We start from the raw sequence: 15,865 nt of genomic DNA, 5'->3' as shown, positions 1-15,865 counted from the left end.
ACACAGTGGCAAATCTCAATTTTAATCATAAGACCCTACGGCCTTTAAAATCAACTCTGGACCTCGAAGCCAGTTCGACTGCATTTTTCCATTGTTCCCCTCTAATCAGGGACTGATGTAGACCTGGGACACTAGGTGTGCGCAATTAATTATCAGTTATAACAGAAAACAAGGAGGGTCCGGACCTCGTAGGGTAAGAGTTGAATACCACTGCCCTACTCCCTGTGCAGATTGGAGATCTGAAAGGACATGGCATAGGTATGGTAATAGCTAAACCTAGGCTTCAGATAGGCTAGTTGGATTGAATGCCATATTGCTAACACCTGTCAAACCTTCTCAGATCGCTGAAGTTAGGGTTGAGGGTTGACATTGGGATTGGGTCAGTATAGCAGGAATGATACCTTGCCTAGCTGCCACTACATCACAGGCTTATACAACATCCCCCTCTGCTGGAGATGGATCATGTTGCATATGATCTGCTATAGTGCAAAACCAAACTCGACGAATAAATTAATGGTTTTATATCTAAAAAAAAAAAAATTATAGACAAGAGAACGTTTGAAAAAGATGACACTGTCCATATATGAATACAACAAAAGGCTAAAGAACAAGAAAACTATAATTCAAAATTATTTTTGGGTTAAAACAAATATCTGGGGTAAAACTGATACATTAACAGAGAATTTTAAAATAGCAGTTCAACATCATTGGTGAACAGTGTGGCACTCACACAAGTAGAAATAAACTATTTTGAGTTTGCCCTACTATCACCTTGCGTTTATACGTTTATTATCACTAGTAGCATGATTAAAATATGTCACTTTGTCATTGAAACGAATACAATAGATATTTGATTGATATATAGAAACATAGATCGTGATTGTACTTTTTTTTTTCTCCAATGTTCCAACAAAGGTGCTAGCTGAGGAATGAGGTCTGATGTCGTAAATCCCGTCATCCGGGAATATAATTAAATACGGTTTCGGGCATGCGCAGTTGTTCCTCAGCGCTTCGACCTCTGCAGCCGGTAAGTGAAGGGGAGGCAAATGGGTGGTCTGCGCTGAAACATTTTAACAATCCATTTTCATCTTCGATCTAAAGTCGTTTTGATCCCACACCGACAACATAATTTATGTGAAGAAAGTTGTTTTGCACATAACGTTAATAATTTTTATGGATTCGCTGTTTCTTTGAATTTGTTGTGAAATTATCATTGACCTTAGCTACTGTTCTCTCTTTTTTTTTTKAGACAACCAGGCGACTCGTCTTTAGTTGATTTTATCAGTCAACACATTAAACTAATATGTACGCCTGTGCGAAGTTCGTCTCTACGCCTGCACTGGTGAGTTGTGAAAGTAATGATGCATATAAGTTGTCATAGCATAATGTTAACTAGGCAAGTTAGATGGGCCTGCTGAACTTGTACTTATTTGTGACTTAGGAACTGCTGTAACGTTTTAGTGCATGCAATTGTGCACACTGAATTGTAAGTGACTTGGTTTGAAATTTAATTGAAATCAACGTAGTTAGCTAACCTTTAAAAATAAATAATAACCTGCTCTTGGAAAATAACGTTACCTCTTGTCACCTAAGCTAGGTAGCCAGCTTTAGCTATGCTTAGGTTGCTAACCATCGCTCGTTAGCTTTCGAATGAGCCAATGAGACTTTGTGATTTCAAGGTCATGCAGAAATAAAGCAGCAAAGACTGCTTTCATTTGGCTATGTGCATTTGCTACTAGTAATGTCAATCCTAGTTGTGCACTTTGCCAGTTTGGCGTTTGTGTATTTTGGGCCATGGCACTACATCTTGATCCACTCCATAATGCCCTCTGAGTTGGTCGTCTAGGACATCTGAAAGGGCTGGTTCAGTAGAGGCAGATATTTGGAACTAAACACTGCAGTGCTTCCATGCATTTGTCATGTTTAACAGCACATTCTCCTCAGTGTGTGTGGGAGGGTGGCTCTGTAGCTTGCTAGTAGTATGTAGCAAGCTACTAGTTATTTATCATGTTGTACTGCCCACATCTGACTTGTACAGTTGGTCAGTGGGATGTACATATGATTTGGCCATGTGTCCCCTTGCGACTGTTAACAAATGTTGTTTATTTTTGTGGTGGTGTGTTTATAATCAAGTTACAATGATGTTATGGAAGTTGCATCACTAAACGTATACCATTTTTTAAAAATGTACAGGTCCGTGCTGGATCCAGGGCATTATACAGACCTCTCTCTGCGTCTGTGCTTTCCCGGCCGGATGTCAGAACAGGAGAGGTGAGTGTCTACCTGCCCCTTTTACCCTTTAGCGCCCTTACCTTGAGGAACAACATCAACTTCTATGGACAACTGATGCTACCTTTCAGTCTMGATTTTTTCCCTTAGGTAAAATGTTGTTGATAGAAATGATAAAGAAACAGCCCTCTGTTCTCTTCCAAATTATATTGGACCCCTCTGCAATGATTTAAATGTTGTCTTAATCATAAATGATTGTAATATTTATCTTCAAGCTGTTTTTATGGTCAATTGGTTAATATATTTTTTAGACTTTTTCTTTGTTGCTCCCAGGCTAGCACTGCCTTTGTGCCACAGAGTGCCTTTTCTCAGGTAGCACTGCGGGGTTTCCAGACTAGTGCTGTGAGCAGAGACATTGACACAGCAGCCAAGTTCATCGGCGCTGGAGCTGCCACAGTTGGAGTGGCTGGTTCTGGTGCTGGAATCGGGACTGTGTTCGGCAGCCTTATCATCGGATATGCAAGGTAAATATTGCCATTAGTAGATATGGTGCTCTACTTTATGCCCTCAACTATGTGAATCTTTGTTGATTTTTGCATTTTTATTTTTTACAATGTTTGTGAAAATGGTAAACAATCGCTATGGCTGCAAGTCTCTCCCACAGCTTTGATTCATGGCACTAGCAAATGTTGTTTTTTTTCTCCCCAGGAACCCTTCCCTAAAGCAGCAGCTTTTCTCCTATGCTATCCTGGGATTTGCCCTGTCTGAAGCCATGGGTCTGTTCTGCTTGATGGTTGCTTTCCTGATCCTGTTTGCCATGTAAATATGTCCACTGCAGATGGTGATCATGATTTTGAAACCACAGCTGTGGCTACCTATTTTACTCGAGCAACCCAAATTGTTCAGTGTTGGTCATAAAATTGTACATTTTCCAAGTTTTTGTTGAAGGCTGACAAAAGAAAAGGCATGTATTGTAAAAATGTAACCAATTACAGAATTAAATGCATGTATTTCACTATTTAAAATGGTTTAGTTATTTTGTGTATAGCCCCACTTCCCTGCAAAACATTTTCAAAGGAACACATTAAATGTAAAATGTAAATGTAAACACCAGATTTTGGATTAACAAATGCATTTCTCTAGTGTGTGCCCTTCAGCTCAAAACAAAGCATATAGTTATGTTAACTGCAGGTTGGTTGCAATCAAGTGTTTAAGTACATTTTCACTGTACTTTTGGTTATCATATGCTTTTAATTGTAATAAATACTGAAGTCATCTTTCACTGGTGTAATACAATGTCCTCTTTTGCTATTCCATGAAAAATGATCAACATGACTCTGCTTTGCATTTATTTTTAAAACAGCCATTTAATATATGTTAAAGTTGCCAATAGATGCTGATATTGGGTCAGTTTTGCATTAGGATTGGGGAAGCTGATCTGAGCTCTTCACCTAGGGCAAACTTCACCCCAAAGCCATACATTTCGATCGATCTTGAAGCTATTTTGGATTTGGGGTGAGATTTAGTCAAGCTGTTGGATTGCAATTGAATAGACACTTCCAATCTCTTGCATTTTGAGATTATAAACTTAATAGCGCTATGTAAACATTTTGGTTGTCATGAGCAGAAATTATTTATGGATAGTTATAACATTCATAGCAGAGGTTATCTGTTTAATCTGCATGCTAAATTGAAACAGTTTGGGTCCATTGAATTTCACTTTATATTAAATACAAAAAATGGAGTTTGGATCCTGTGCAGTGCCTGGGCTTTTGAATTGACCCTCCATTATTGCTCACACTTTGCGTTGCTTTGTAGTAGTGGGATATCCTTTTTTTGGAGCATAGTTGGCTTGGTGTGAAGGCGAGGAGGATACTTTAAGAGGGGGGAGGGAATAATGCAACTGGTTGTATGTGAGTGGACAGTGAGGTGTGCTGCTAAATGGCTCTGGACTTGTCTGATTCTGACCAATGACCCCCCCCCCCTGCTGTGACCTTCATTCCTGTGAATTCTGCTTTCCACCGCTCAGCCCATTGACACTACCAAAAACAAACTGCTTCTGCTCCCATCCTGACTTTAAACTGTTTAATTACTTATGTGCTATGTATGTAATTTGGCTATAGCTGCCAAGTACAGCCTACATGTGTAGTAAATGACTACTATTATGGTGCCTGGCAAAGGGCATGAGCTTTATCTGGCTGTGCTCCTTCTCATGACCCTACAAGATCAAGTTGGTAGCACACACACCTTCCATGATAGAATAGGTATTTTGTATTTCTATTTATTATGGATCCCCATTCCTGCCAAGGAAGCAGCTACTCTTCCCGGGGTCCAGCAAAATGAAGGCAGTTATAAAAAATAAACATTACAATACAGTCACAACATATTAGGTGTGGGCCATCAGGCCCCTACTCTACTACCACATATCTACAACACACAATCCATGTGTACGTGTGTATGACTGGTGGCACAAGTAGTGCTCTTGCCTTTGGACTGCAGGATCTATGAATCGTTAGCTCAAACATTGCCTGTACTAGGCCTACTAGCAGAGCCGAATTTGCAGTTAAGATTTCCATTTAGGATGTCCCCAAAAAATGAAAACGAAATTACAAGGACATCTCAACGGTATATTAATCTAATCAGATGTATGGATTCTCTCATCCTTCTAACATGGTGATTTAACTGGATTGCTGCTGCACCGGTCCATGCTTTCCGGGATCCTTGGGACTAACCAAATTGAAATGTAAAATTGTTACGGTTAGGGTAGGGACATCCTAAGGATTCCAAATAGCACCAACCCTGCCCCATCCTTTTCTGAGCAGCTTCACATGGTAACCATGGTAAAACTACGGCCTAAAATTGAGGCTGATGGTCACGTGATATCACAAGATGGCGACTTCGTTATAGAATATAGATACGGTGTTTGTTGGGATCAATTATATTAGCTATATGCATGCATATGCAACCGGATAGATTACATCTTAGCTTTATCCTCACTGTAGATAAATGCATGTTTGCATCTACGCCTGTTCCCATTCCTTAGGTTTGTTTATTTTTGTCATGAAGTCGGCGGCGCTACTAGCGGTGACTCACAGTGTGAGCAAACGCGTTACCTTAAGTGGCCAACGCTATCTAGCCTGGACTGGCTCTGTTATTGTACTATAAACATTTTGATACAGTTTTCAACATTTTTCCTAGTTGCTGAATGTTTTCTCGCAAACTAATATTTATTCACTGTATTCCCCTTATCAGCTTTCTAACGGTGGTGGAAATAGTCATATATTGCGCATCAGTTATCGCACCAAGAATGGCTCTAAATGTCTTTGGTAAGTTAACTAACGTTAGCTAGCTAACTGTTCCTTTCTGTAAGTTTGATACCTCGCTAGTTCCAATACCAGCTCTAACGCCAGCTTCCTAGTAATGCATGTGACAGATATGCAAATGTTTTGCTATAGAAATGTGGTCAGTGTTTGTCCATCTAGCTACCTTTTTTTTTACCTTTTCGGGAGGCCTGTAGAGTTCTTTCGCACGGGATAGAAACACCGTATTTTGCGTCAGCATATTTGTAGATACGATGTTGGATAGCTAACGCTAGCTAACCAACAGTTTATTTAAGTCATTATCAACGTGCATCTATTATAGCGTTTTAAGCCATGTTAAAACCCCTTCATCATCAAAGGGTATCACAAGCCTTTTCAAGAGGTGGAATAGTAGACTTCAGTCTATTGCCTTTTTTTTTATAGAGCTGACATCCAGGCTGTGGGGGATGAGACTGGAAGTTCTGTGCTTTGGGACAGACATCCAGTGTATTCTGTCAGAACACACATGCCATAGTCCTTTCAGGGTGTTGTTGAAAGCACAGTCTGCAGTCCTATGTAGTGCAATAGCTATTTGAGGGTCAGAACATCCTTGTAGTAGCCTAATTGAAATCATTGTCAGTAGTAAGTAGTATCTCTCTTTAAATGTATCCTACACAATGGTGTCGACCCAAACTGTATGTGTTACGGTAGTGGTATGGTTCAGTATAGAACAGTGGTAATTTTTTTGGAAGGATATGTTGCTTTGATTGGAGACAGAGAGACCATACCAACAATGGTGGATGTGTGAAAATTAAATTCCAAGCCCTCATAAAACAGTTGGGCTTGGCACCATAATGTATAAATGTTTTAATGTATTCATGCACTTACTTCTCAAGTACAATAAGCCAAAGCTAATATCAATGTTAGATTTATTCAGAATTTGCATAAAATGCAAATTTTCCCACAGCATTAGTTTGGTATTGTTGATTAGGCTAGTTGCATAGTATCTTGCGCCTAGCCTAAAATGAGTGACCCTTTATTATGCTTGAAGGCAATTCAGATGTGCTGAAGGCCCACTAGTGTAATCATTTTTTGGGGTCAAAAATATCTTGTCTGTTCCTGAATCTGTAGAAAATCTAATTTGTCAGGGTGGCTTAATCAACACAGTTTAGGTGTAGTGTGATAGAATGACCACCTGGAGGCACTGTCAATCAGGAAACAAAGATTTTTGGTAGTGTGTCAATGTTCAGGTTTATTAATTTTAAGACTTTAAATTATGGTCTTCTTTCCTCAGACCATGATGAATACAGGCCGCCAGTGTGGAAATCTTACCGTGAGTATAAATGTATTCTAATGATGAAAATATTGTAGGGAGCACTGTAATCATGTTTTACTGACTGTTCTGTTTTTGCACAAGTGTATCAGCTCCAGCAGGAGGCACCACATCCACGGCGACTGACCTGCACCTCTGAGGTAAGCAAACAGACACAGAAAAGAGACAAATTGGCCACTTAAAAGAATGTCTGCAGGTATTCATAATAGATTMTCAATAAGAGATTATTAAACAAAATGCGTCCGATATAACAATTTTATATGAACTGAAAACTATTTACTGCATCACTTGATGAACTGTGACATTATGTCTGGACATGGCTAATTTCTTCGTGCTCCCGCAGCTTTTTATACCGCACCCACCACTTCCTCCTGTTTTTTTGTCTGACTCCCGCCTGTTCCTGCAAGAACTGGTTCCACCCAACAGAAGTCCCAAAATGTTATTTTAGGCTTATGTGACACAACTAACTTGGGAGCCCTGGTCCCAGCAATTTGCCACTCTAGGCAATATCAAAATGCAAAAAAACAGCCCCAAAAATTGCTTAAATTATCAGATATTCTCACTTGGCCAATTTTTTTACAATTGTAGGCTATCGGTAAGCTATTATTGGGTTGCATATCAGCCAATAGGCCAGAGGTAATTTGAACGAGATCCAGAGTTGGAGCGAAATAGAATAGATTGGGTACTTGACTTGAGCTACGTTTTGCATAATTTTTAGGAGTGGGACGATTTTCAGACAGAGACAGATGTGTTATTTATTTCCAGTCAATGTAGTAAACTACAGTCACCGGCCAGTTTATTAGGTACGCCCACCTTGTACTAGGTGTCGGTAACATCACAGGGATGTTGGTCAATGCTGATGCGATGGCATCAGGCAGTTGCTGCAGATTGGACGCCAGTACATTCTTGCTGGGAACAGCCCGTTCCATCTCATCCCAAAGATGCTCTGTTGGTTGAGGTCTGGGGACTGTGCAAGCCACTCAAGTAAACTGAACTTGCTGTCATGTTCAAGGCAATGTTTTTTCACTCCTCAATTGTCCAGTGTTGGTGATCGCGTGCCCACTAGAGCCGCTTCTTGTTTTTAGCTGATAGATGACTACCTTGTGTATTCATCTGCTGCAACAGCCCGTCCATTCTCCACACCACCATTATTTGTTTGTGGCCCGCCTGTTAGCTTGAGTGATTTGTTAACATTCTCTCATCAACAAGCTGTTTTCGCCCACAGGACTGCCGCTGACTGGATGTTTTTTGTTTGTCGCACCATTTTCGGTAAACCCTAGATCAGGCTTACTTGAGTACTATTGGAGAAGGTCCGGTCACAAAAATGTCCTACTGTAGGTTACAAAGGTCCGGATGGATAATGTAATCGAACGGCGTAGTAACAAACCCCCTCCTCACAACCCATCAACTGTTCACACCCCTTTTACCCCTCTTGTTGGTGGATATAAAATGTTGCAATTTTAAAGAAAATTCCACACTTTTGCATGGGGCAGATCTTATTTTGCTGTTTTTAAAGCTAATTTCCTGCAATTCTATGCATTCTTCCATGTCTTGTGTGTTTTATATAATACCAGGAGTCGAAGCCCGGTCCGTATTGACCCCGTTCTGGGTCCAGACCCGGTCCGCAGTCCGCCAGTTGAGTATGGAGGCCCTAGAAGGGCGGCTGTTTCTGAGATACTGGATCCACCGTGCCTGGCACCGACGGTCATACCACACTCAAACTCGTTTAGGTCACTAGTTTTGCCCATTCTAATGTTCAATCGAACAGTAACTGGATGCCTGTCTGCCTGCTTTATAAAGCAAGCCACGGCCACGTGAATCACTGTCTGTAGAAGGTAACCATTTTCGTGAACGGGGTGGTGTACCTAATAAACTGTATTTTAGTCATTTAGCAGACTCTTATCCAGAGCGACTTACAGTTTTAGCTCATATTTAGGAAGTTTCATAATCTCAGAACTAAAATCTTATGTAATTGCGGCAGATGCTCAAATGTTCTAGGAGGAGATTGGTGCTGGATGTATTTTAAATTATCTCTGTATGGGTTCACATACCAGTGTAGATTTTTCCAATACCGTCTATAATGATATTTTAAAGGTGCAATATGCAGAAATCGCTTCACCATTTTGTGGTTGCTAAAATTCTAATAGTTCGCCTATTTTCAATTTGTTTGACAAAACAAGCGGTCATGGTCTACACAATCATTGGACCATCTAAACTGCTATAAAATACAGTATATTTTCCATAACCAAAAATATTGTGTTTAAAGATGGTTTACAAAACTGAAAGTAAAAGACACAAAAACATAACTTAAGAACGTGAAGCATAAAAATAGCACACATTACACAGATCTACTGCTTCTTAGAGCTGCAACAAAGACAGTTTTATCTCAATCTCTTCATTCAATGACTCAATCATGGGCACTCTTACTGACAGTTGTGGTTGCTTTGCGTGATGTATTGTTGTCTCTACCTTCTTGCCCTTTGCTGTTGTCTGTGCCCAATGTTTGTACCCTGTTTTGTGCTGCTGCCATGTTGTGTTGCTACCATGCTGTGTTGTCATGTGTTGCTGCGATGCTATGTTGTTGTCTTAGGTCTCTCTTTATCTAGTGTTGTGTTGTCTCTCTTGTCGTGATGTGTTTTGTCCTATATTTTTATTTTAAATCCCAGGCCCCGTCCCTGCAGGATGCCTTTTGCTTTTTGGTAGGCTGTCATTGTAAATAAGAATTTGTTCTCAACTGACTTGCCTAGTTGAAAAAGTTTTACATCAAATACATTTTTTGACTTGCTTTCAATGAGAATAAGAGATCTATAACTCAAATTTCTATGTGAATTTGTTCGGGTCACCCAAAAAGTGACACATTGCAGCTTTAGGTGCTAAATAGTAAATGAAGTTCTACAAATGATCTTACTTCACTGTCAGTTTTGTCCCAGTTTGGTTCAGTATAAAAATGGAGAAAGCCCATTTTAAAAACCACTTCACACTTGGGTTCTAATTTCAGAGTAAATAACTCACGGACACTAGAGAAGTTTAACCAAGTTTAATTCTTCCCAAAGGGTCGATACAGCTGGATTCAAACAAAGACATGTTCCTTCCATCACAAGTGTATATATATACTCCACTTTACACTCCTCCTTCTCTCCAATCCTTACATCTTATGGTTCGACAGGAAGAGGGTAATAAGATAATAAACCATTATTTCTCCCTTCAGGGTATCTGACCTGACCTCCTGACCTCAACCCCTCCTTCCCTTAACCCACAGATGTACATTCGCTTCCCCTATAGCAATCCTGTGACTTCCTCCTGTCCACCCAACACATTCCAAAGCCATCTGTCTTTCTACAGAAAACCATTAACTTCTGATGTGAAACCAGTCTCTTACACTCCTTAATATACTATGCTTCTGATCTATTATGTCTCTAGTATATCAATGTTCAAAGTTTACCCCGAATCCAACAACACACATTTAGAACTTTTATTATTCAGTCCACAAGAGATTAGGAAATTAAAGATAATTGGCCCATGCTTTTCCACCCGTACCTCTAGGCTATTTAATTGAGACCATACACTACTGGTCAACAGTTTTAGAACACCTTTTTTCTTTATTTGTACTACTTTCTACATTGTAGAATAATAGTGAAGACATCAAAACTATGAAATAACACACATGGAATCATGTAGTAACCAAATAAGTGTTAAACAAATAAATATATTTTATATACAGTTGAAGTCGGAAGTTTACATGCACCATAGCCAAATACATTTAAACATAGTTTTTCACAATTCCTGAAATGTTATCCTAGTAAAAATTCCCTGTCTTATGTCAGTTAGGATCACCACTTTATTTTAAGAATGTGAAATGTCAGAATAATAGAGATAATTATTTATTTCAGCTTTTATTTCTTTCATCACATTCCCAGTGGGTCAGAAGTTTACATACACTCAATTAGTATTTGGTAGCATTGCCTTTAAATTGTATAATCTTTTAAACGTTTCGGGTAGCCTTCCACAAGCTTCCCACAATAAGTTGGGTGAATTTTGGCCCATTCCTCCTGACAGAGCTGGATTGACTGAGTCAGGTTTGTAGGCCTCCTTGCTCGCACACGCTTTTTCAGTTCTGCCCATACATTTTTCTATAGGATGACGTCAGGGCTTTGTGATGGCCACTCCAATACCTGACTTTGTTGTCCTTAAGCCATTTTGCCACAACTTTGGAAGTATGCTTGGGTCATTGTCCATTTGGAAGATCCATTTGCACCCAAGCTTTAACTTCCTGACTGATGTCTTGAGTGTTGCTTCAATATATCCACATAATTTCCCGTCCTCATGATGCCATTTATTTTGTGAAATGCACCAGTCCCTCCTGCAGCAATGCACCCCCACAACATGATGCTGCCACCCCCGTTCTCCACGTTTGGGATGGTGTTCTTCGTCTTCCAAGCCTCACCCTTTTTCCTCCAAACATAACGATGGTCATTATGGCCAAACAGTTCTATTTTTGTTTCATCAGTTCAGAGGACATTTCTCCAAAAAGTACCATCTTTGTCCCCATGTGCAGTTGCAAACCGTAGTCTGGCTTTTTTATGGGGTTTTTGGAGCAGTGGCTTTCTCTTGCTGATGGCCTTTCAGTTTATGTCGATATAGTACTGTGGATATAGATACTTTTGTTTCTGTTTTCTCAGCATCTTCACAAGGTCCTTTGCTGTTGTTCTGGGTATTGATTTGCACTTTTCTCACCAAAGTACGTTCCATCTAGGAGACAGAACGCGTCTCCTTCCTGAGCGGTATGACGGCTGCGTGGTCCCATGGTGTTTATACTTACATTTACATTTAAGTCATTTAGCAGACGCTCTTATCCAGAGCGACTTACAAATTGGTGCATTCACCTTATGATATCCAGTGGAACAACCACTTTACAATAGTGCATCTAACTCTTTTAAGGGGGGGGGTTAGAAGGATTACTTTATCCTATCCTAGGTATTCCTTAAAGAGGTGTGGTTACTTGTGTACAATTGTTTGTACAGATGAACGTGGTACCTTCAGGCATTTGGAAATTGCTCCCAAGGATGAACCAGACTTGTGGAGGTCTACAATTGTTTTTCTGAGGTCTTGGCTGATTTATTTTAATTTACCTATGATGTCAAGCAAAGAGGCACTGAGTTTGAAGGTAGGCCTTGAAATGCATCCACAGGTACACCTCCAATTGACTCAAATGATGTCAATTAGCCTATCAAAGGCTTCTAAAGCCATGACATCCTTTTCTGGAATTTTCCAAGCTGTTTAAAGGCACAGTCAACTTAGTGTATGTAAACTTCTGACCCACTGGAATTGTGATACAGTGAATTATAGTAAACAATTTTTGGAAAAATGACTTGTGTCATGCACAAAGTAGATGTTTTAGCCGACTTGCCAAAACTATAGTTTGCTTTCAAGAAATTTGTGGAGTGGTTGAAAAACGAGTTTTAATGACTCCAACCTAAGTGTATGTAAACGTCCGACTTCAACTGTGTGTGTGTGTGTGTATGTGTGTATATATGTATGTATGTTATTTATATATATATATATATATATGTATATATATGTCGCCCCTTGTGTGCACGTTCGGTAAAACCGTATATCCTGGTATTGTACAGAAATGTTCTGAAAATAGGAATACCTCCCAACCCTAATTGCAACACAACAGTAATAGATTTTCAACACATTTTGGTATGTGAATTTCCAGTAGATATTTCCGGTAGTGTAGGCCTGGACAACTGCACTGGATTCTCTGTGACGTTAACTACACTGTTAGTGTTTGCAAATGTATCTTGTCACATTCCCATAGAAATGTTGAGACCCCGCACAGATATTCATTTCACTTCATAGCCAGTTGAATATATTAAAGAAAAGGCTTGCAAGGGTGGGATAAGGGATAACATTTTTTTTTTTTTAAGTATTACATTCCGGCTTGGCCTGCCCCTTGATGGACACCTGTGCCTGCTAGCATTGTCTCTGACCATGGTGCTTATCCAGTGACCTTCCTCTGAAACACCTAGATGGTGGGCATTAGATCCTATTTAAGTTTGCTATATGTCTTCACAGTAGTCAAGTCGCGTAGCATACGGTGGATAATTCTTTATTTTGTCCTCCATGATGAGTTGTTTCCTATGGAATGCATCCCAGTGTTTTATAGCTGATGCAAGTAAAGTACTATTGCAGTGACTTAGTTCTCCTCTGGTTAACCTTCCAACCTTCACAATCCGAAAACTAGATCTCTATTTTCCCTGATTTACTTATCAATGGAATATTCTATTTGCTTTCAGGTGGATAACCGGCCCAAATATTATGGGAGAGAGTAAGTTGGATTATTTCAATTTAGAATTTATATACAAAACTAGGCATTGCTGTAGTTAAAAAAAAAATCCAGTCTGTATCTGTATTTCCAATGTTCTGTCTTCTCCCCAGGTACCATGGGATGATCTCCAGAGAGGAGGCTGACCAGCTGCTGAGTGTGGCAGAGGGGAGTTACCTCATCAGAGAGAGCCAGAGGCAGCCTGGGACCTACACACTGGCCCTACGGTTAGGCACACGCACACTTTTTCTACAGATAGATTTTCCAAACGGTGTGATGCATGACTTCTTTTGATTAGTTTAGATTATTATTTTTTTCACCCCTTTTTCCTCCCCAATTTCGTGATATTCAACTGGTAGTTACAGTCTTGTTCCATCACTTCAACTCCTCTATGGACTCGGGAGAGTTGAAGGTCGAGAGCCATGCGTCCTCCGAAACACGATCCTGCCAAGCCGCACTGCTTCTTCACACACTGCTCGCTTAACCCGGAAGCCAGCCGCACCAATGTGTCTGAGGAAGAAACACCTTTCAGCTGGTGACCTCAACGTCTGAGCCATTTGGTGGGGGGGGTTCTACTAAGCTAACATATGGAATTGCTTTAAGATGAGCATACCATGGGTCATTTATCTATTTCATTTAGAATTTTAAGAACCCTTTAGGTACGCTTATATATATATAAAAGTCACTGAGCAACGGGTGAGGCTGAAATAGCCGAATCCACTAATTTGAAGGGGTGTCCACATACTTTAGGGTATATTTCAGCCTCACCCATTGCTGGCAGGTGTATAAAATTGAACACACAGCCATGCAATCTCCTTAGCCTAACATTGGCAGCAGAATGGCCTTACTGAAGAGCTCAGTGACTTTTACATGGCACCGTCATAGGATGCCACCTTTCCAACGAGTCAGTTCATGACATTTCTGCTTTGCTAGAGCTGCCCCGGTAAACTGTAAGTGCTGTTATTGTGAGTGGAAACGTCTAGGAGCAACAACGGCTCAGCCGTGAAAAGGTAGGCCACACACGCTCACAGAACGTGAAACCGTCTGTCCTCGGTTGCAAAGCTCACAACTGAGTTCCAAACTGACTCTGGATGCAACTCCAGCACAATAACTGTTCGTCGGGAGCCTCATGAAATGGGTTTCCATGGCCAAGSAGCCRCACACAAGCTTAAGATCACCATGCACAATGCCAAGCGTCGGCTGGAGTGCTGTAAAGCTTACCGCCATTGGACTCTGGAGCAGTGGAAACGGGCTCTGGAGTGATGAATCAAGCTTCACCATCTGGCAGTCCGACAGACGAATCTGAGTTTGGCGGATGCCAGGAGAACGCTACCTGCCCGAATGCATAGTGCCAACTGTAAAGTTTGGTGGAGGAGGAATAATGGTCTGTGGCTGTTTTTCATGGTTTGTTTTAGGCCCCTTAGTTCCAGTGAAGGGAAATCCTAACGCTATGGCATACAATGACATTCTAGACGATTCTGTGCTTCCAGCTTTGTGGCAACAGTTTGGTGAAGGCCCTTTCCTGTTTCATCATGACAATGCCCTCGTGCACGAAGGGAGGACCACACACAAATTGTTTGTTGTGATCTGTGTGGAAGAACTTGAATGGCCTGCACAGAGCCTTGACCTCAACCCTATCAAACACCTTTGGGTCGGAATTGGAACACCGACTGCCCTAAATCAGTGCCCGACCTCACTAATGCTCTTGTGGCTGAATGGAAGCAAGTCCCCGCAGCAATGTTCCAACTTCTAGTAGAAAGCCTTCCCAGAAGAGTGGAAGCTGTTATAGCAGTAAAGGGGGGACCAACTCCATATTAAAATGATTTTGGAATTAGATGTTCGACGAGTATGTCCACACTGTTGGTCATGTAGTGTATTACTGAATATCGCATTCAGAAATGTCAAAGACTGCTCAGACTGTTACTGGGCGCATGTGTGACTCCAAGGTTTGCTGAGTCTTGCACACGTACACACACACTCGTACTCACTCACACACACCGCCTACATATCAAACTTTATTTGTCACATGCGCCAAGTACAACAGGTGAAATGCTTACTTACAAGTCCTTAACCAACAATGCAGTTCAAGAAAGAGTTAAGAAAATATTTACCAAATAAAGTAAAAAATATTAAAAAGTAACACAATAAAATAACAATAGCGAGGCTATATACAGGGGGAACCGGTACCGAGTCAATGTGTGGGGGTATAGGTAAGTCGAGGTAATTTGTACATGTAGGTAGGGGTAAAGTGACTATGCGTAGAAAATACATAGCGAGTAGCAGCAGTGTAATATGAATTTGGGGGGAGGGGGTGGGCATCAATGTAAATAGTCCGGGTGGCCATTTGATTAATTGTTCAGCACTCTTATGGCTTGGGGGTAGAAATTGTTAAGGAGCCTTTTGGTCCTAGATTTGGCGCTCCGGTACTGCTTACCGTGTGGTAGCAGAGAGAACAGTCAATGACTTGGGTGGCTGGAGTCTTTGACAATTTTTGGGCCTTTCCTCTGATACCGCCTAGTATATAGATCCTGGATGGCAGGAAGCTTGGCCCCTGTGATGTACTGGGCCGTACGCACTACCCTCTGTAGCACCCTATGTAGCGTCAGATGCCAAGCAGTTGCCATACCAGGCGGTGATGCAACCGGTCAGGATGCTCTCGATGGTGCAGCTGTAGAG

General features: G+C 40.9%; 2 protein-coding genes across 5 annotated transcripts in view; both read left to right on the top strand.

Annotated features, from left to right (window-relative positions):
* Positions 1-970: 970 nt before the first annotated feature.
* Positions 971-3,511, top strand: atp5mc3b (ATP synthase membrane subunit c locus 3b). 2 transcript variants are annotated; one of them, XM_023997911.2, is made up of 5 exons: positions 971-1,027; positions 1,258-1,342; positions 2,194-2,271; positions 2,563-2,753; positions 2,938-3,511. In XM_023997911.2, the coding sequence occupies exons 2-5, from the start codon at positions 1,304-1,306 to the stop codon at positions 3,050-3,052; spliced, it is 423 nt and encodes a 140-aa protein (XP_023853679.1). In that variant the 5' UTR covers positions 971-1,027; positions 1,258-1,303; the 3' UTR covers positions 3,053-3,511. The 2 variants fall into 2 exon arrangements, with proteins under 2 accessions (XP_023853679.1, XP_023853678.1); XM_023997910.2 differs by having other exon boundaries at positions 998-1,027; positions 1,250-1,342.
* A 1,597-nt stretch (positions 3,512-5,108) lies between these two features.
* LOC111971117 (N-chimaerin-like) overlaps positions 5,109-15,865 on the top strand; it is a 45,617-nt gene continuing 34,860 nt past the window's right edge. Inside the window, exons 1-6 of one of the 3 annotated variants that reach the window (XM_023997908.2) lie at positions 5,109-5,272; positions 5,482-5,555; positions 6,823-6,861; positions 6,946-7,001; positions 13,161-13,192; positions 13,303-13,416. In XM_023997908.2, coding sequence (XP_023853676.1) covers positions 5,537-5,555; positions 6,823-6,861; positions 6,946-7,001; positions 13,161-13,192; positions 13,303-13,416 — 260 coding nt within the window. In that variant the 5' untranslated portion in view covers positions 5,109-5,272; positions 5,482-5,536. The other 2 variants (XM_023997909.2, XM_023997907.2) reach the window with 2 other exon arrangements.

This window comes from Salvelinus sp. IW2-2015, linkage group LG12 (assembly GCF_002910315.2).
Source record: "Salvelinus sp. IW2-2015 linkage group LG12, ASM291031v2, whole genome shotgun sequence".
NCBI classification, from domain to species: domain Eukaryota; kingdom Metazoa; phylum Chordata; class Actinopteri; order Salmoniformes; family Salmonidae; genus Salvelinus; species Salvelinus sp. IW2-2015.
The sequence above is the reverse complement of the archived record's forward strand: the minus strand, read 5'-3'. Positions and strand labels throughout refer to the sequence as shown.

Bases quoted from the DNA above. Each gene is read 5' to 3' on its own strand.
- atp5mc3b (XM_023997911.2), top strand. From the start codon at position 1,304: ATGTACGCCTGTGCGAAGTTCGTCTCTACGCCTGCACTG. The intron at 1,343-2,193 runs GTGAGTTGTGAA...AAAAATGTACAG, and splicing joins TCGTCTCTACGCCTGCACTG to GTCCGTGCTGGATCCAGGGC. The intron at 2,272-2,562 runs GTGAGTGTCTAC...TGTTGCTCCCAG, and splicing joins CGGATGTCAGAACAGGAGAG to GCTAGCACTGCCTTTGTGCC.